Genomic DNA, 20,988 nt, shown 5'->3' with positions numbered 1-20,988 from the left:
TCTCTTTGTATTTTCTGTTATACCCCCCTCTTCTGGTACTCCAGTGACTCATAAGTTATTCCTATTGATAGAGTCCCACATAATTCTTAGGCTTTCTTCATTTTTAAAAATTATTTTATCTGATTTTTCCTCAAGTAAGTTGTTGTCAAGTGCTTTATCTTCAGTCTCACTAATTCTGACTTCCATTGCCTCAGTTCTGCTCCCATGAGTTTCTAATTGAGTTGTCTATTTCTGAAATTTTATTGTTAGTCTTTTGGATTTCAGTTTGCCATCTCTCTATGGATTCTCGTAGCCTATTAAATTTGTCACCATTGTCTTGTATAACCTTCTTAAGGTCCTCTGTTGTTTTGTCTGTGTGTTCCTTGGCTTGTTCTGCATTTTACCTGATATCCTTTCTGATCTCTTGAAGAGCTGTGTATATTAATCTTTTGGATTTTACCTCTGATAATTCCAATAAGTTCTCTCTCTCAGAAGGTTTCTTAATTCTTTGTTTTGGGTGCTTGCAGAAGCCATCATGGTCTGCCTCTTTATGTGATTTGATATTGACTGTTGTCTCTGAGCCATCAAAAAGTTATTATATTTATTTATTTTATATTTGCTTACGCTGTCCTAAGTTCTTGTTTTGTTTTGATATACCCAAATAGGCTGGTCACATGAGCTAGTTTGATTATTGGCACCTTTGAAGCTCTCACGTCCTGTCACCAGATGGTTAGAGCCATTACTAGGTATGTGAGCCCATTTACTTTTCTTGTATGGCTTCAGCTCAGGTGTCCAGTGTCCAAGTGTGTGATGCAGGCTCTCATCTACAGTCCTAGGTGGGCAGGGGTGATTGGAGTAGGCACAGGTATCAGACTGCAGTAGGAGGTCATGCACTGAGCAAGGTAAGAGTTATTAGCTGCCCTTGAGTGTCTGGGAGGAAAGTGTGTTCTTGTTCCCTAGAGTGCATAGGTGGGTGGGTTTTGCAGCTGGACTATGGGCACCCAGTGCTGTTGGCTATAAGGATTGGGAGGCAGCACTTATTCTTGGACCCCTTTCGTGGGTGGCTAAGTGGCGTGGGTAGAGCCACCCGTCCTCAGGCCCTTGATGTGGGTAGTGAGGACCCTGCTTAATGGACAGAGCAGTGTCATATGTCATGAATCTGCCACTCCACCTTATAGCTGATACAGTTGAAAAAAGCTTCAGGTATATACCCTTTTGTACTGTGCTAATGAGGGCCTGCACTGTTAAAATGGGCCCACACAGGTCTATGCAGGGGTGAAAAGGTATTCAAAGTCCATGGACCCCTAATGCCTGTGCCTAGGCAAAGGGTCTGTGCCTGCCCTGAGTTGCTGACTTAGGGGAGCTGGCAGATTATCTTTTCTTATTTGTTAATTTTGTTCCTTCTCCAAAGCCAGGAGAATGGCACTGGGCACACGATGGGTACTACTTCTGGCCCAGGGGACACAGCAGTCACTGAAGCCATCCTGGGACCTGGTGCAGAGTGGGGAAGGGGCAGGTAAATTGGAGAGAGGTTCTTCCCAAAGGGGGTGTTTTTTTATGCGAGCAGTAGGTTAGACGCACATACTTATCTTTTGCTGATTGAGTGCCACTTTTCGCTGGTTCTGGAGGCTTGAGTGGACTCTGCCGCTTGGTCTCTCTCAAGTGGAAAATGCATCCTGAGTGCTACTACTTGCCTCACCACACATGCCAACTGATCCAGCCTGCGGGGTGCCAGCTCCCGCCAGGTTAGGTCTGGAAGCTCTTCAGTGCTTTTGAACCATCTCTCCCTGCCCCTGATGCTCGGTCCGATTTCTTAACTTTGCCTTTGATGTTCAGGGCTCCTAGATTGTCATATATAATCCATTCACTAGTTTTTTTGGTCTTTGTTGTAAGAGAGACCACAGGAAGTGTCTGACTACTCTGCCATCTTGACTCTGCCTTGTTCTATTTCATTTTTGATGACTTTTAATTTTCCTAGATGCATACTTCGTACATTTTATGTTCTGATTATTAATGGATTTTGCAGCTGTTTTCATTTTGCGTTGTACCACGTCAGCACATGAAAGTCCTAAAAGCTTGACTCTGTCCACATCATTAAGGTCGAGTCTACTTTGAGGAGGCACCTCTTCCCCATTTGTATTTTGAGTGCCTTCTAACCTGAGGCACTCATCTTCCAGCACTATATCATACAATGTTCCATTGCTACTCATAAGGTTTTCACTGACCAGTTTTTTCAGAAGCAGACCACCAGGTCCTTCTTCCTAGTCTGTCTTTGTCTTGAAGCTCAGATGAAACCTGTCCACGATGGGTGACCCTGTTGGTATTTGAAATACTGGTGATATAGCTTCCAGCATCACAGCAACATGCAAGTCACCATTGTACCACAAACTGACAGTCAAGTGGTGGAAGGTCTCCTGCGTGGGAGGTGAGAATTCTACCACTGAATCACCAATGTCTTGTGTATAAACCCTATCGCAACTTTTTTGGTGGTCTCTTTCTGCCATCATCTAGCTCCATCATTGTGGGAAGCAGGGGGATCTTCTAGTCAGTGATTTTAAAAGGCTTTCTGTGTGGAAATGTCCTTCATCACACTCATTTGTATGCATCCTCCTCTAAAGATTCTGTTTCAGCATTTATTTTAACAAGACGTATCAATACGTATTGGGGCCATGATTTTAACTTGAAAGGTGGTTTTGTTTCATTTTTGGTTTGTTTACAAATAATGTATTAACACTCATAGTTTCTTCAATTTTTGGAAGAATTTCAAAGTGATAGAAAAGTGTTGAGTTTAAGAATACTAACTAACGGAGTTTTAGAAATCTAATGTATCAAACTTTTCTTAAAATAAAGAGAGTTGGCTTTATCTTTAAACCATAGAATTATAATTTTTTTAACTGTTGCTTTTACAGAAAAAGACACTATGGATGTTTGGTGCAATGGTAAAAAAATGGAGACTGCAGTAAGTTGACTTTTTGATTACTCTTAGGGCATGTGTATAAGTCACCATTGAAATGTTGCTGTGTTGCCAAATTATGGAGATTTTATAATTAATCAAGGTTCTCTTGGTTAAAAACAAAAACAAAACTAAGTCCCTGACTTCAAATTCTGAAGGTCTTTCCCAGACAGTGCTTGGGGCAGTGAAAGTTTAGAAACAAATTAAGTTCTAAGTTGGCACCAACCTCCAAGATTCTTCTCCTGGACCAGAATCTGTCCTAAAAAGAGTTCCCAGGTTAAAATATTCCTCCCCCAGAGTTTGGTGTCCTCCTGTGTAGTTTATATTAAGTGATTAAAAAAAAAATCTATGTTAAGTCTGCTTCTCAGACTCGTGTGCATAGACGTTACCTAGGGATCTTGTTAAAATACAAATTCTGATTCTAAGATTTCCTCAGGTGATGCCCATGCAGCTGGTCTATGGACCACACTTTGAGTGGGAAGGTTATACACAATATACCCAAAGCAGGTAGTACTTTTCCAAAGGTAGGATTTTTAAAAAGAAGTGACACACACAATATCAGCTACCATAAAGGCAGACAGGAAAGGGCATTGTCATAAACCCCAGAAGAGGGATTTGTGGACCAGCAGTGCTGAGGTGAGAAAGGGGCTACCTACTCATTGCATAGTGAAATCCCCATCTAAACACTGTTGTGTTTGGCTTTTGCTGTCAGGTGCAGGCATTGTCATGGCTGTGGATGAGATGAATATAGGAGTGAACTCCAGGAAAGAACGAAATGCTAGTGGTAGAAATAAGCAGGCACAGGAGAGAAAGTGGAAGAAGAGACTATCTTGCAAATCAGGGAGTGTAGAAAGAGAAACTGGCATCACTGGATGGAAATTCCCAGTGCTACAGGGTCCGCTGCCCGAAGGCTGACTCTGCCCCGTCTCTGATGATGGCTGCAGGCCTGAACACCAGGACTAGAGATGATTAGAAGCTCTCTTTTCTGATCATATTTTAGCCAGTTGCACATGTCATAGTTGCTGCTCTGATGTATCTATCTGTTATGGGGATGGGAAGGGGAGGTAAGAGGTAGAGAGAAGGGAGACTGGGATGAATTTATTCAGCAGACTACTTAGCCCCTACTTGCTGTTGTAGTTAATTGCTTCTGAGGAGGTGCCAAAGCAAGAAATCAGAAGTTACAAAGATGAGGCTTTTCTGTTTCTTAATCCTGGTGCTAGTTCTTGAAGGGAAATTTAACGAGGGCTCACTCAAAATGAACCCTCAGTGCTGGAGCTATTCTCTGGGTTAAATCTACATAGAGACTTCTTTTACACAGAGAGCCTTGGAGAGCTGTTGAGTATTTTGTGGGCCCATTTGGAACAACTTTAGTGGCCATCAACATAGGTCAGGTACCTACTTTGTGCCTAGTGCCATAACTAGTGGTGTTGTGTTTTCCCTAACCTGGAATTCTCTAGATGGCAAATTAACTCTATTGAATCATACCCTACCCCCCAGCCCCAAGGAATTCTATAGTGCAAATGTAAAAAGAATGTTGTCGTAACATTCTTGTGTAATATAACATTCTATGTTGTGTAATCAATATAAAAAGTTATTAGTAAGTTATTAAGTATGTGGTTGTAAATTAGTAAGTAATTAAGTATGTGGTTGCAAATAAGTAAATAAACTGAAAACAATGTTCATCCATAATGTCTTTGTTCCTTCGTAATTGAAAGGAAAATTGCCCTTTATAACTCAGTTGCCTCCTCACTGTGACTGCGGTCTAGCCGGCGGGGGGTGCGGGGTGCAGTTTTGGCAGCTCAGCATCAGGGCAGTCTTCCCCAGCTCTGTGCACACCTACAACTAACTACTCCTGCTGCCTGTGAGCCACAGCTACTTCTCCCCTTTTTTATCTCAGAGCATCATGGATACGAGTATGTGTTTGTCAAATTGCCAAGAAGCTACATTGAGGGATTATATTACCCAATCCTTGCCCTATTGATTTTTACAGAAGAGTGACCTAGAGACTTTTTTCAAGGCTCAATAAAAACAGGGTGAGAAGGAAAATACAGCACTGAGGGGCACTGCTTGTGGAGGTTGTCAGTACACCTTCCATAAAGAACCATTGGCCAGGTTCTTCTCAGGGCTAGGAAAAAGCTCTCCCCGAGGCAGCCTGTGCTTCCTTTGGTGAGATGACGGTAGCTGCGGCACCTTGCCTTTTTGTTTGTTTGTTTTAGCTGCGAGGAAGCTTATATGCAAGTTCTAAGTCCACTCGTGGTTTCTTTGCTTTTTTGGCATGATTCGTTTTTATCCTCTAAGCCTCTTTACTGCCCTTCCTTGACTCTTATCATTTTACTCTAGATCAGTGCTGTGCAATAGAAATACAATATGACCCACAAATACAAACCTTATATGTAACTAACTTTTTCTAATAGCCATGTTAAATTTTTTTAAGGTGAAATTTTAATAACATTTTCTTTAAATTGATATATCAAAAGCACTGTCATTTAATGTGTAATCAATATAAAAAACTATTAGTAAGCTATCTTACATTCCTTGCTTCATACTAAGTCTTCAAAATCCAGTATAAACTTCCAGTATGATATATTTCTGACTCTCCACATTTCAAATGCTCCATAGCCTCATGTGGCCAGTGGCTACTGTATTGGATAGCACAGGTCTAGATGTAGTGGTGTTTGGTTTTATATTATCTGGGTATTTTATCATATACCCTGAGGAATCAGATTTTCAAAGTGGTTAAGAGCACTCCATCATTTACTGTTACCTTCTTGTGCCTCAATTTTCTCATCTATAAAATGAGGATAATAGTACTTGTATCAGGGTTATTATGAAGACACAAAGAAATAATTCATGTAAACTATTCCTTATATATTGTAAGTAATGTTTGCTATCAAGATTATCATTTTTATTTTTGAAAATAGACTATTATGTACACTTAGTATATATTCTAGACATGTAGCCATGAGATGTACTTTTTCCCCCCAAATTTGAGATTCATACAGATTGTAGGGGGTAAAAAACTTTCAATTCTTAGAACTGTAAAAACATCTAAATACAAGCTTCAGACTTCAATTGTGCAAAGCTTACCTTTTAACTAGTGTTATTTTATACCATCAGTATTTTTAGATGATGTTAATGTTCTAGGCAGAAAGGAGCATTTCTGGAACACTAATTCCTTTTTCTTCTTTTGGCCTAGGGTGAGTTTGTAGATGACGGAACTGAAACTCACTTCAGTATTGGGAACCATGACTGTTACATAAAGGCTGTCAGTAGTGGCAAACGAAAAGAAGGGATTATTCATACTCTCATTGTGGATAATAGAGAAATCCCAGAAATTCTTGAATGACTTCATGTTAATGAATTTTAATCTTAAGAAGTAAAGATCAGGACTTTTTAATTACTGTGGTAATTAAATGTGTTCAGTATGTACTTCTCAGTACATTTAGTCTGTGCTGTTCTTATTTTTTAGTTACTTAAATTGATGTTCCAATGGTTAGGGAGAAAAAAAACAACTAATTATGTACAATCATAAAAATTGCAATTTATTTTGTAAATAATGTAAAATGTTTTAAGGCCAAATGGAAAATAAGATATGAGCCCAAACCACTAATGTCTTACAAGAGGAACTTTTACTGTAATAAACGCTATCAAATCAAATGGGTGCTGCTTGGTTTGTGTTTCTAAAACCTGACAAGTATTCATATATTTTTAATCTGTGCAGATAGGTTGTCTTGCTAGTTTAAAGCAGATGCTACATAATGCAATAGATTTAACTAGAGAAAATGAGAAAAACTTTTTATCTGGAAACATATTAAAGAAACATCAAATAGTATCATGTAAGAATTTAATTTTAAAAGTGTGGCTGTTTTGTTGAATCAGCATGGTGAGGACAAAAAGACAAGAGGAAGAAGCAAATATCTTTAGACCAGACTGCGTCAGGTGCATCCTCAGCCGGAGTTCAAAGACTCAAAGTTGCATACTCATGTCCAGTAAACACTAGTATCAGACCTTTTGTGACTGAACCAGACCTTTCTTGACATCTTCTTTTCCATGAGTCCAATCCAAGCATACTCACAGAGACCAGCCAAGTCAATACATTAAATGATTAAGGGTCTGTACATTAAAGGATTGAAGGTCTTTCAAGGCAGGATAAAGTTTAATAATAGAGGCTTGTATTTGGGTATTTCACATCTATTATCACATGCTGGGAGCCCTGGTGGTGCAGCTAGCTGGTTAGCTCAGGCTGCTCACCAAAGGTTGGCTCTTCGAATCTACCAGCCACTCCTTGGAAACCCTGTGGGGCAGTTCTCCTCTGTCCGTAGGATCACTCTGAGTTGGAATCAACTTGACGACAGTGGGTTTAACTAGTATCACACACTGATCCTCCTGTGAGAGGGAGGTCTCCATTTTCTAGATCTATACTTTCAGTATGGTGGCCATTAGTTGCATGTGGCTATTTAAGTTAAATTAATTAAAATTAAATACAATTAAAATTGCAGCTCATCAGTTGCATTTGTCACATTTCAAGTAGTCAGTGGTCATATGTGGCTATTGACCACTATATTGGACAGTACAGATATTGTACATTTCCATCAACACACCAAGTTCTGTTGGACAGCAGTGGTCTAGAGAGATTGTTTCAGAGTTGCTCAGTTAGTGACTTAGGCACGATTTAAACCCAGGTTTTTCTGACATTAAAACCCATGGCCTTTATGACTATCTCCCTACGGTTAACATATCTCTAAGAGATTTTGGGCAGAACAGAGGCAGAACCAGGTAACCCCAGAAGGAGGTACTGAGGGGCAGGAGAGCAGTGAGGGAAGGGCTCGGGCAGGACTGGGCCAGGCAGGCAACACACTTGGTGGCAGAGTGAGCGTATTAAAAAGCCTTTGTTTATCCGCTTTCTCTTAACATCTTTTTATTTTAAAGTCTTCACAGCTGGCAGATCAGCATATTACCTTCGCAAAAATCATCCACCTGCTCTCCCCACTCCACTCCCCAGCTATGCTGGAAGACAAGGAGATGACTGAGAAGGATTTTCTGAGGCCTATTAAACTCACATTTGGGTTTGCTTTTAAGTATCTGGGTGTTGTAGTTTGTTTTCATTTTTATTGAATGAAGAGCTTGTGTTAATGCCCATATTTTATCTAGTACAAAAAATGTATTCTGCCATGTCCAAAAGCAAAGCAATTATTTCTAGGCATTTTATTTTAAACTTATTTATTAGAGATCAAAACTTGTGATTTTCAGGGGTATCATCTATATTAGCAATCACTTTGTGGAGACCAGATTTTGAGAATGCAGTTTTGGCTTTGACTTGGTGAACCCATGTTTTGATGTTTTTGTTTTCAAAGCAGCATAATAACTGTGGGAAGAACACAACCTGGGTTTGAAGTTTGGTACAGCAGATTAATTTCTTGAGCCTCAGTTTCCCCATCTAAAAAAATGAGGCTGTTATTTGTTTTGTTCCTTGTTTAATGAGATATTTCATGAGTAAAATAGGAAACAATTGTATTATTAACCTATTACCCAGTTTAATAACCGACACATTACCAACACAACTGAAGCTCCATGTACTCTTGGTGTTTATCATTCTATATTATTTTACTATGTATGTATATATCCCTAAACAATGTTATTATTACCCAGTTTTAAGTGGTATATTGCCTGTATCAGAAACCCTGCTGGCATGGTGGTTAAGTGCTACAGGTGTTAACCAAGAGGTCGGCAGTTCAAATCCACGAGGTGCTCCTTGGAAACTCTACAGGGTAGCTCTACTCTGTCCTATAGAGTTGCTAAGAGTCATAATTGACTCAATGGCAGTGGGTTTGGGTTTGGGGTTTATTGTCTGTATCCTTGCAACTTGCTTCCCCCCCCAACATTGTTTTTGAGATTTATTCAGATCAGTATGTGTAACTCCAGTTCCTTTATTTTTGCATTCAACTATGTAAATTTAGCCATCTATAAAAAAAAAAAATTTTTTTTTTTTTATAGACATCACCTGGAAGCTTGTTAGAAATGTCGAATCTTACGCCCCACCCCAGATCTTACTGAACAAGACCCCATGATCTTACTGAACAAGACCCCATGGTGATGTGTATGTATATCAAAGTTTAAGAAACACTGCTGTAGGTATACTCAGAAGTGGAATTGCTTAATCAAAGCATAGATACATCCTCAATATTATTAAATAATAATTACTCTCAAAGGTGGTTGTACCATTGTATACTTCGGCCAGCAGTAGAGTTTTCTTTTCCTCACATCTTCACCAACACTTGATATAGTCAGGCTTTTTAATTTTTCTTATATGAGGAATTAAAAAAATAATGATCTCATTTTATTTTCCCTGATTACTAGTGAGGTTGAGCATCTTACCTCTTCTTTGGCCATTCAGGTTTCCTTTTCTGAGAACTGTCTTTTCATTGCTTTTCCCTTTTTTTCTGCTGAGTTGTTTGACGTTTTCTAATAGAGTTTTAAAACATATATTCTAATCCTTTGTAACTTTTCCCTTATAGCAGTACAAAATATACAGTAGATCAAGTCTCCCAGTCATCCCTTCAATTTAACATGCATCATCTACTTCCTCTAATGAGCTCTGAGGAGGTGGGGACCACATACTGCTGTATTCCCTAGGACCAAGCATACCCTTCATAAATGGTAGGCAGTGGGATTCATATTACTGCAGCTCAGAGGACAGATCTGGACTGGAGATATACATGTAGGATCAGCATATTTGGAATATATGGGATATTTAAAGCAACGGGAATGAAAAAGGTCAGCTAGGAAGTTTATAGAGAAGCAAAGAAGGGAGCCTAAAATTAATCCCTGAAGAGCTACAGTCTTTGAGACAGGCAAAAGACAAGGGAAACCTTAACCTGAAGCTATAAAACAAAGACAGATTTGGCTAAAATTTTGAAACTGTTGCCTGGCAAAAGATACCATAAACAGAGCCAACATATAAAGAATAGATATGGAGGAAATATTTGTAATGTAGATGATAAGGTTCAACAAATACAATATATAAAGAGATCTTGTAAATTGATAAGAAAAGACTGCAGAATGGGCAAAGGCTTTGAATAGGCTAGGTACAAAAACCAAACCAAACCCAGTGCTATCGAGTCGATTCCAATTCATTTACAGAAAAAGAAATTTAGATAGCCAAAGAAAATATTTTTTAAACTCTCAAATTAATTCATTGTTGTTGTTGTTGTTAGGTGCCGTCGAGTCGGTTCCGACTCATAGCGACCCTACGCACAACAGAACGAAACACTGCCCGGTCCTGCGCCATCCTTACAATCGTTGTTATGCTTGAGCCCATTGTTGCAGCCACTGTGTCAGGCCACCTCGTTGAGGGTCCTCCTCTTTTCTGCTGACCCTGTAGTCTGCCGAGCGTGATGTCCTTCTCCAGGGACTGATCCTCCTGACAACATGTCCAAAGTATGTAAGACGCAGTCTCACCATCCTTGCTTCTAAGGAGCATTCCGGCCGCACTTCCTCCAGGAAAGATTTGTTTGTTCTTTTGGCAGTCCATGGTGTATTCAATACTCTTCGGAACACCACAATTCAAAGGCGTCAACTTTTCTTCGGTCTTCCTTATTCATTGTCCAGCTTTCACAGACATACGATGAGATTGAAAATACCTTGGCTTGGGTCAGGTGCACCTTAGTCTTCAGGGTGACATCTTTGCTCTTCAACACTTGAAGAGGTCCTTTGCAGCAGATTTGCTCAGTGCAATGCGTCTTTTGATTTCTTGACTGCTGCTTCCATGGCTGTTGATTGTGGATCCAAGTCAAATGAAATCCTTGACAACTTCAGTCTTTTCTCTGTTTATTACGATGTTGCTCATTGGTCCATTTGTGAGGATTTTTGTTTTCTTTATGTTGAGGTGTAATCCATACTGAAGGCTGTGGTCTTTGATCTTCATTAGTAAGTGCTTCAAGTCCTCTTGACTTTCAGCAAGCAGATTGTGTCATCTGCATAACGCAGGTTGTTAATGAGTCTTCCTCCAATCCTGATGCCCAATTCTTCTTCACAGAGTCCAGCGTCTTGGATTATTTGCTCAGCATACAGATTAAATAGGTATGGTGAAAGAATACAACCCTGACGCACAGCTTTCCTGACTTTAAACCAATCAGTAGCCCCTTGTTCTGTCTGAACAACTGCCTCTTGATCTATGTACAGGTTCCTCATGAGCACAATTAAGTGTTCTGGAATTCCCATTCTTTGCAGTGTTATCCATAGTTTGTTATGATCCACACAGTCAAATGCCTTTGCATAATCAATAAAACACAGGTAAACATCCTTCTGGTATTCTCTGCTTTCAGCCAGGATCCATCTGACATCAGCAATGGTATCCCTGGTTCCACGTCGTCTTCTGAAATTAATTCATAGTTAGGGAAATTATTGTAACAATGAGATCTGCAAACATTATAAGAGACATTGATATATTCCTGTCCGAGATGTGGAAAATAAGCATTACCAGTTCTTAGGAAAACAATTGGAACATTTATTGAATTAAAATTTCTATCTCAGTTCAAAAATAGGCAAAACCTACTATATATAGTTTTAGAAACCCATATAATATTCACTTTAGGGGAAAGCCAGTAACTGGGAGTGGCATAATAGGAATTTCTGGAATGATAGTAATTTATTTTATTGTACTTTAGATGAAGGTTTATAGAACAAACTAGTTTCTCATTAAACAGTAAACATATCGTTTTATGACATTGGTTAACAACCCCACAACATGTCAACACTCTCCCTTCTCGATCTTGGGTTCTCTATGACCAGCTTTTCTGCCCCCTCGTGTCTTCTAGTCCTTGCCCCTGGGCTGTTGTGCCACTTTAGTTTTGTTTTATGGGCCTGTCTAATCTTTGGCTGAAGGGTGAACCTTGGGAGTGACTTCACTACTGAGCTATAAGAGTGTTCGGGGGCCCTACTCTTGGGGTTTCTCCAGTCTCTGTCAGGCCAGTAAGTCTGGTCTTTATTTGTGAGTTAGAATTTTGTTCTACATTTTTTCCAGCTCTGTCCAGGACTCTCTATTGTGATTCCTGTCAGGGCAGTCAGGCACCATCTAGCTGTACTGGACTCAGTCTGGTGGAGGCTATGGTAGATGTGGTCCATTAGTCCTTTGGACTAATCTTTCCCTTGTATCTTTAGTTTTCTTTATTCTTCCTTGCTCCCGACAGGGTGAGACCAGTGGAGTATCTTAGATGGCTGCTCACAGGCTTTTAAAACCCCAGACACTACTTACCAAAGTAGAATTTAGAACATTTTATTTATAAACTATGTTATGCCAATTGAGCTAGATGTTCCCTGAGACTATGGTTCCCCCAGGCCTCATCCCAGCAATTCCGTCCCTCAAGGAGTTTGGATGTGTTTACGGAGCTTCCATGACCTTGTCTTGTACAAGTTGTCCTGGCTTTCCCAGTATTGTGTACTGTCTTACCCTTCACCAAAGTTACCACTTATCTATTGCCTGTTTAGTGTTTTTCCATTCCCACCCCTCCCCTCCCTCGTAACCATCAAAGATTGTTTCGTTTTGCGTGTAAACCTTTTTATGAGTTTTTACAGTAGTGGTCTCATACAATATTTGTCCTTTTGTGATTGACTTATTTCACTCAGCATAATGCCCCCCAGATTGATTCATGTTATGAGATGCTTCTCAGATTCATCATTGTTCCTTATCATTGTGTAATACTCCATTGTGTATATGTACCATAGTTTGCTTATCCATTTATCTGTCGATGGGCATCTAGGTTGTTTCCATCTTTTTGCTGTTGTGAACAGTGCTGTAATGAACATGGGTGTGCATATGTCTATTTGTGTGACAGCTCTTATTTCTCTAGGATATATTCCTAGGAGTAGGATCGCTGGATCATATTGTTTCTATTTCTAGCTTTCTGAGGAAGCACCGTATCATTATCCAAAATGGTTGTATCATTTTGCATTCCCACCAGCAGTGCATAAGAAATCTGATCTCCCTGCAGCCTCTCCAACATTTGTTATGTCCTGTTTTTTTTGATTCGTGCCAGTAATGCTGGGTGCGATGATACCTCATTGTGGTTTTGATTTGCATTTCTCTAATGGCTAGTGATCACTAGCATTTCCTCATGTGTCTGTTGGCCACTTGAATGTCATCTGTGGCGAAGTGTCTGTTCATTTCCTTTGCCCATTTTTTAATTGGGTTATTTGTCTTTGTGTTGTAGAGGTCTTGGATTTTCTTGTATTACGGCCTCTAGTGTTGATCCCATTTTTTCTTCTATAAACTTTGTAGTTTTTGGCTTTATATTTAGGTCTTTGATCCATTTGAATTGCTTTTTGTATATGGTGTAAGGTATGAGTTCTGTTTCATTTTTTTTGCAGATGGACATCCAGTTTTGCCAGCACCTTTTGTTAAAAAGACTGTCTTTTCCCCATTTGATGAACTTTGGTCCCTTGTCAAACTTACATTTGGGTTCTCAGTTCTGCTCCATTGGTCAATGTATCTATCCTTGTACCAGTATCAGGCTGTTTTGACTACCATAGCTGTATAATAGGTTCTGAGGTCAGATAGTGCGAGTCTGCCTACTTTATTCTTCTTCTTTAATAGTGCTTTACTTATCCGGGGCTTCTTCCCTTTCCATATAAAGTTAATGATTAGTTTTTCCATCTCTTTGAAGAATATTATCAGTATTTGAATCAGGATTGCATTGTATTTGAAAATTGCTTTGGGTAGAATTGTCATTTTCTCAATGTTGAGTCTACCTATCCATGAGCTTGTATGTTTTTTTCATTTATGTAGATCTCTTCTGGTTTCTTGCAGTAGTGTTTTGTAGTTTTCTTTGTATAAGTCTTTTACATCCCTGGTTAGAGTTATTCCTAAGTTTTTTTTTTTTTTTTTAGGGGCTATTATAAGTAGTATTGTTTTCCTGATTTCATTGTTCCCTATATTGGCCCATAGGAATCCAAGTGATCTTTGTATGTTTATCTTGTATCTTGCTACCCTGCTGAATCTTTCTATTAGTTCCAGTAGTTGTCTCAGAGAATCTTTTGAGTTTTCTGTGTATAGTATCATATTATTGGCAAAAAGGGACAGTTTAACTTCTTCATTATCAGTTTGGATGCCCTTTATTTCTTTTCCTTGCCTTATTGCTCCAGCTAGGACTTCCAGCACAGTGTTAAATAGGAGTGGTGATAAAGGGCATCCTTGTCTTGTTCTGTTCTGAAGGGGAATGTTTTCAGCCTCTCTCCATTAATGATGATGTTGGCCATTGGTTTTGCATAGCTGTCCTTTATTATGTTGAGAAATCTCCCTCTGTACCTATTTTATTGAGAGTTTTTATCAGGAATGGGTGTTGGACTTTGTCGAATGCCTTTTCTGCATCTATTGAGATGATCATGTGATTCTTTTCTTTCCTTTATGTGGTGGATTACATTGATTCATTTTCTAACGTTGAGCCATCCTTGTACCTGGTATGAATCCTACTTGGTCGTGGTGTATTATTTTGTTGATATGACACTGAATTCTATTGGCTAGAATTTTGTTGAGAATTTTTACATCTATATTCATGAGAGATATTTGTCTGTAATTTTCTTTTTTTGTGGTGTCTTTGCCTGGTGGCATAGTAGCTAAGTGCTATGGCTGGTAATCAAAAGGTTGGCAGTTTGAATCCACCAGGCACTCCTTGGGAACTTTATGGCGCAGTTCTATTCTGTCCTGTAGGTTTGCTATGAGTCAGAATCAACTCGATGGCAACGAATTTGGGTTTTTTGCCTGGTTATGGTGTCAGGGTTATGCTGGCTTCATAGAATGAATTCAGAAGTGTTGCTTCCTTTTCTGCATTCTGAAATAGTTTGAGTAGTACTGGTGTAAGCTCTTCTCTGAATGTTTGGTAGAATTTTCCAGTGAAGCCATCTGGGCCATGTTTTTTTTGTTGTTGGAATTTTTTTTTTTTTTCACCTTTTCAATTTCTTCTTTTGTTATGGGTCTGTTTAGATTTTCAACAGAATTTTATGTTAGCTTGGGTAGGCAGTGTGTTTGTAGAAATTTGTCCATTTCTTCTAGGTTTTCAAATTTGCCGGAGTATAGTTTTTCTTAATACTCTGTTATGATCCTTTTTATTTCAGTTGAGCCTGTTGTAATGTCTCCCATTTCATTTCTTATTTGGGTTATTTGTGTTCTCTCCTGTTTCCTTTTGTCATTTTGGCCAGTGGTTTGTCGATTTGGTCAGAGAAGATACTTTGTCTTATCTCAATGTTTTGGATTTTGTTGAGGGTTACTCTGTGGCCTAAGATATGGTCTATTCTGGAGAACGTTCCATGTGTGTTGGAAAAGAATGTGTACTTTGCAGCTGTTGGGTGGAGTGTTCTATTTATGCCTACGAGGTCAGGTTGGCTGATTGTGCCCTTTAGCTCTTCTGTGTCTTTGTTGAGTTTCTTTCTAGCTGTTCTGTCCTTTACCGAGAGTGTTATGTTGAAGTCTCCTACCATTAATATGGAACTGTCAATTTCTCTTTTCAGTGCTGTTAGAGTTTGTTTTATGTATTTTGGAGCCCTGTCATTGGGTGAGTAGATGTTTATTACAGTTATGTCTTCACGATGGATCGTCCCTTTATTTGTTATATAGTGCCCTTCTTTGTCTCTTATGGTGGATTTTGTTTTCTCTGAGATTACTATTGCCACTTCTCTTTTTTGGTAACTGCTTGCTTGATGTATTTTTTTCCATCTTTTGATTTTTAATAAATTTATGTCTTTGTTTCTAAGGTATGTCTCTTGTAAATGGCATATTGATGGATCCTGTTTTTTAATCAATTCTATCACTGTCTCTTTATGGGTGCATTTATGCCATTTATGTTCGGTGTAATTATTGACAGTTGTGAGCTTATTGCTGTCATTTTGTAGTGCTTTTTTTTTTGTGGTGCTAATGCGTTCTTTGTTCCTCTTACTCTCATGTGATGAATTCCTTTTGTTTGTGAATTTTTTTCATTTCTTTTGTTTTTGTAGATTTTGTTTTTATTGAGACTTTATGTTTTCTTTATTTTGATGAGTAGGTTTGTTAATGTTCTTTGTGGTTACCTTGAAATTTACCCTTATCATCCTCTCCACTGGAAAGTTCTATACCTACACCGTTTATTCCCTCTTTTACTGTTCTGATGTTGTCGTCATTTACAGATTAACCTCTCTGGCTCCCTGTTGTAATTCTTTTGGTTTTTGATAGTCCTTAAGAGTTCCTTTCTTAGGTTGGGATCTGGCTGGTATAATCTTGCATCCTAGATTCAGGCTGTGGTTGGATGTTGTTTGTTCTCAGACTGAAGGACTCCCTTTAATAATTCTTGTAAGTTGGTTTGGATTTTATGTATTCCCTTAATTTCTGTTTATCTGGAAATGCCCTAATTTCACCATCATATTTGAATGACAGTTTTTCAGGATATATTATTCTTGGTTGGCAATTTTTTTCTTTCAAGGTTTTATATATGTCATCCCATTACCATCTTGCCTGCATGGTTTCTGCCAAATAATCAGAGCTTAGTCTTATTGTTTTCCCTCTGTATGTATCTTTTCATTTTTCTCCAGCTGCTCTCAGGATTCTTTCTTTGTCTTTTGTTTTAGTGAGTGTGATTATGATATGCCTTGGTGATTTTCTTTTGGGGCCTATCCTATATAGGGTTCTTTGAACTTCTTGGATGGTCAGCTTTTCATCTTTCATGATATTTGAAAGTTTTCTGTCACCAGTTCTTCAGTGATCCTCTCAGTTTTCTGCCCCTGTTCTGGAACTCTGATCACATGCAAATTTTTGCTTTTGATTGTAGCCCACATAATTTTCAGTGTTTATTCATTTTTATTCATTCTTTTTTTCTGGTATTTCCTCAAACAAAGTTGTAACCAAGCATTTGTCTTCAATTTCTCTGACCCTGCCTTCCATTGTTTTAAACCTGCTTCTCAGCCCTTCTATGAGAGAGTCCATTTTCTGCAATCTTGTTTATCTTTTGGATTTCTAATTGTTGTTTTTGTATGATTTCTAGTTTGTTCCTGTATTATTTTCCTGAATTCTCCCATTTTTTGTCTGCATTTTCCATTAATTTGTCTGCCTTTTTCATGAATTTGTCTATTTTTTCCTCATTTTTGGCTACCTTTTGCTTCAACTCTTGGATAGCTCTGAATATTGGAGATTTGAAAGTCTTATCAGGTAGTTCTAGTGCCTTTTCTTCTACTGGAAAATCATCTGGTATTTTATTTTGTATATCTACTGGAACCATCCTCCCCTATTTTTTTAAAATATGTTTTGATATTGTCTGCTGCCTTTGGGACATTCAGTAGTTATTTTCTTTGTCACTTGTACATTTGTTCATTTCATCCTTGTTTTTTGTTTTATTTGGTTATGTCTGAGCAGGCGTGTTGTGCTTTCTTTTGTTGCTTGCTCATCAGTGGGTACGATACTTTTCACCTTCTTGTCCAGTGGGCAAGGCCACTCAGTTGTGGTGCAGCAGGGAAGGTCCAACTGAAGGGGAGGGGCTGGGATGGGTTGTTTGTGGCATGTAGTTGGGTTGACAGGGTGGGCCAGGAATCAGTGCAGGGCAGGTTCCAGTAGGCCATGCCTGTGGTGCTTGGGGGTGTGATGTTTAGTGCACAGTGCTGGTAGGCAGGAAGGAGGGGGGAGGTTGTGATGTGTGGAGCTAAGATGGGTATGGGAGAGAGAGAAGAGGGAAACAAGAGACAAAAAAAGTGCTAAGGGAGTTTGCCATTGGAGTGATGAGAAATCAAGAAATGGAGAAAAACAAAAAGGAAAAGGGAAAAAATAAAAAAAATTAAAAAAGAAAGAAAAGCAAAGCCGCCAGGAACCCCACCAATGTGATTGCAAAAACCAGGGAAGTGGCTTCCAGGCCGTGCGGTACAGCCTGCGTAGAAGCAGTAGAGATGTCACACAGTGCCAGGTATTCAGGAGACAGGAAAAGAAAGCAAGTATAGAGAGATGAGAACCTGAGAAATGGAGAAAGACAAAAAAGAAAACATAATGTCTCCAGGGATCCCACCAGCATGGCTGCGTAGACTGGGGAAGTGACTCCCAAGATGCACCGTATGGCCTGGCTAGAAGGGGGTCCCTAGCTGCAAAAAGAAAAAAACAGAACAAAACAAAAGCCCGGGGGATCCCACCAACGTGCTGGCGGGGGCTGGGGAAGCAGTTCCCCAGGGAAGTGGTGCTTCACAGCCTTTCAAGAAGAAGCAAAGATGGCACACGGAACCAAGTGTTCGAGAGAGGGGAGGGAGAGTGATGAGAGGTACCGAAGAAACAAAAAGAAGTGGAACAAAGCAACACCAGTAACAAATGGAACCCAGGGAGTCAGCCAGTGTGGGCGGGGTAAATCCAAGTGGCACGAGGCTGAAGCCAGTGACTCCCAGCGAAGAGTTTGTGGCTGGTGGGAAGCAGAGGAGGCCGGGGTGGGGGGAAGAAGGGTGGGGAATGGGAAAGCATATATTGCTGGGTTAGGTGCTCTGTTTCCTGCTGGGATCTTCGTGAAGCTGCTTTCCCATGCTCCCTGTCTGCTGATCTCTGATGGGGGAGGGGCGAGTCCAAGCAGCATGGACCCTGCACTTCCCAGCCAGCTAAGCGACCGTAGCCAGCTATGTAGTTGGGGAAGTCAAGCAGGGGGTAGAAGGATGGGCGGGGAGGTGCAAAAGCATATATCACTGGTTACCAGGTATTCCGTCTCCTATTGGGAGCTCTGTGAAACTGCTTTCCTGTACTCCCTTTTTGCCAATATCTGACAGGAGTTCAAGATGGCAAATCTACACTATCTTAGCTGATTGTGGACCTTCACACATCTCTCTCCTCACTCTGTTCTCTGTCAGTTTCTTATTCTCTTCGGTGCTTGGCTGGGTTCTTTATCATTTGACTCTTAGAGTTCCAGGATTGATGTTTGTCTCTGTTTTACTTAGTTTTTTAGGTCTTTGCTGTGGAGGGATGGCGTGGTGCTTCCGTCTATAGCGCCATGTTGGCTCTGCCTCATTTTTAAAATTTTTTTGATCTGGGTGCTGTTACAAAGATGTAACCAAAGATTTCACTTTGTGAAAATTAAGCTGTATGCCAATATGATTTTGAACCTATCTCTATGTATATTATGTTGTGGACATATGTTAAATTTCAATAAAGATTTTAAAATGTAGTTTTTTAAACACACACCACACACACACACCCTTCTCTTGGAATCAATCCCATATAAACAGTCAACAGTGTTTAAGGATATATGTACAATGATGTTTATTGCAGCATCATTCACAGTGGAAAAAGAAACTAGAAATTGGGAATGCCCATCTACAGAGAAGTGATTGAATAAATTATTATACAGCCATTCAGATGAAGGAATTGGAGAGATTTCCATGAGGTATTTTTGAGTGAGAGAAAATCAAATTGCAGAAGAGTGGGTATAATAGAATCCAATTTTGTAAACCACCCCCCCCCCCACAAAAAAGACAAAATACCCCATACAATGTATGTGTCTTTGTATTTTTTTTCTGTATGATTATACAAGCATTGAAAGATATATGGAAGGTTACAAACATAACGTGAACTACTAGGGGGAGAGGGGAGTGAGGCTGATGGAGGGAAGAATAACCAAACAAAGCTTAAGAAAAAGATCCCACTTTTTTTAAAATAAACATTTATGATCACATTTATGCATGTATATAAAATTCTGTACTGAAAATTTACAAAGAAAAAAATATTGGATAGAGGAGAAAGTAAAACAGACTGAGGAATATTTTGAGATAGTAAAAAATCCTAAGATGCAGAAGGCAAGACAAGAAAGTTTGCAAAATATGAGTAGTTAACTGTGTCAAATTGCTGCTGAGAGGATGAGAACTGAAAAATGCTCATTAGATCTGGCAACATGGAGGATTTTCGTGACATTAACAAAGTCAGTCTCAATGAAATGATAGGGCAGAAACCATATTAAGGTGGGTGAAGAGTTTTAGCGGGGAGGAGAGTAAATGTGGCATATGTAATGCTGACCAACTCTTTTGCTAAAAAACTGTCAAACCATAAAACACGTCTTGTTGAATGCACCAGAAAACTAAAGAGGCAGTGATGATGTAGGAGAAGCCAGAACGGTAAGCCTGGCAATTTGGAGCCACTAATGCTGGCAATGGTTGCTGATTCCAGAATAGGAGGCCAAGAGTCTGAGCAGCACTTTTGACAGCCGTGGAGGGCTAGGGAGACAAAAATTGAAGTCCAGGATACTAAGGCTGGGGAATCCTGGAAAAACTCGCATTTTGGGCTGGGCTCCCAAAGAGCAGCACTTAAAGAATAACAAAGAGTTGATCTGCCCTTGGAGACACTGAAGCCTAGAATGAAAATCTCAATACTTTAAATTGGAGTTATCTTGGATGTGAGTACCCAGCATAAAACTAAAACAACAAGCAAAGAGACATGACAACATGAATGGGAGCCAGCAGAAATAACCAACCAAAAGAGGGCCTACAGATTAAGCATTATTAGCTGTAGAGCTTAAAATAATTACACTTAATATGTTCAAGGTAGTAAACAAGTTAGAATGTCAAGAAGAAAATAAAGGACATAAAACTGAAAAGTAAACAGAAAACTGTAGAACCAAAAAATACAATAGTGAAATTAAGAACTCAAAATCAGAGAAATAGTAAACTGGAAAATCAGTGAGAAGAAAATATCCAAGAAAAAAAAATAATACAGAGTTTATATGATGGAAAAAGTGAAGAGTATAATAAATGTAGACTACATAAAGTTCTAATACGTGTAACTGAACTTCCAAAAGGAGCAGGAATAAAGTTGAAACAGACTGAAGAGTAATGCCTTAGAATTTTCCAAATAATGAAAGGCATCAAACCCCAGATTCAAGAAGCTCTGCAAACGCCATGCAGGAAGGATACAAAGAAAACCACCCCAGACATATCATAGTAAAACCACTGAAAATTGAAGACAAAGAAAAAAACACTAAGAAATACGCTAACTTTTAGTAGAAATAAAAGTAAGAAAACAATGGAAAAATACCTTCAAAGTGCTGAAATATGTAACTACTAATCTAAATTTCCATATCCAGCAACTC

The 20,988-nt window shown here is 39.2% G+C and overlaps 1 protein-coding gene across 5 annotated transcripts in view; it reads left to right on the top strand.

The window, feature by feature from the left end:
* The window catches only part of FAIM (Fas apoptotic inhibitory molecule), a 134,106-nt gene that overhangs the window by 46,288 nt on the left and 66,830 nt on the right, over positions 1-20,988 (top strand). For 4 of the 5 annotated variants that reach the window (XM_049870218.1, XM_049870220.1, XM_049870219.1 and 1 more), the window contains exons 4-5: positions 2,889-2,938; positions 6,129-8,884. The exons of the other annotated variant lie outside the window; for it this stretch is intronic. In XM_049870218.1, coding sequence (XP_049726175.1) covers positions 2,889-2,938; positions 6,129-6,278 — 200 coding nt within the window. In that variant the 3' untranslated portion in view covers positions 6,279-8,884. Of the gene's footprint in view, positions 1-2,888; positions 2,939-6,128; positions 8,885-20,988 lie in introns of those variants that run through there. 5 annotated transcript variants of the gene reach the window in all.

The sequence above is a fragment of the Elephas maximus genome, chromosome 26, assembly GCF_024166365.1.
Source record: "Elephas maximus indicus isolate mEleMax1 chromosome 26, mEleMax1 primary haplotype, whole genome shotgun sequence".
Classification (NCBI taxonomy): domain Eukaryota; kingdom Metazoa; phylum Chordata; class Mammalia; order Proboscidea; family Elephantidae; genus Elephas; species Elephas maximus.
Note: the sequence above shows the minus strand (reverse complement) of the source record. Positions and strands in the feature narration are given on the sequence as shown.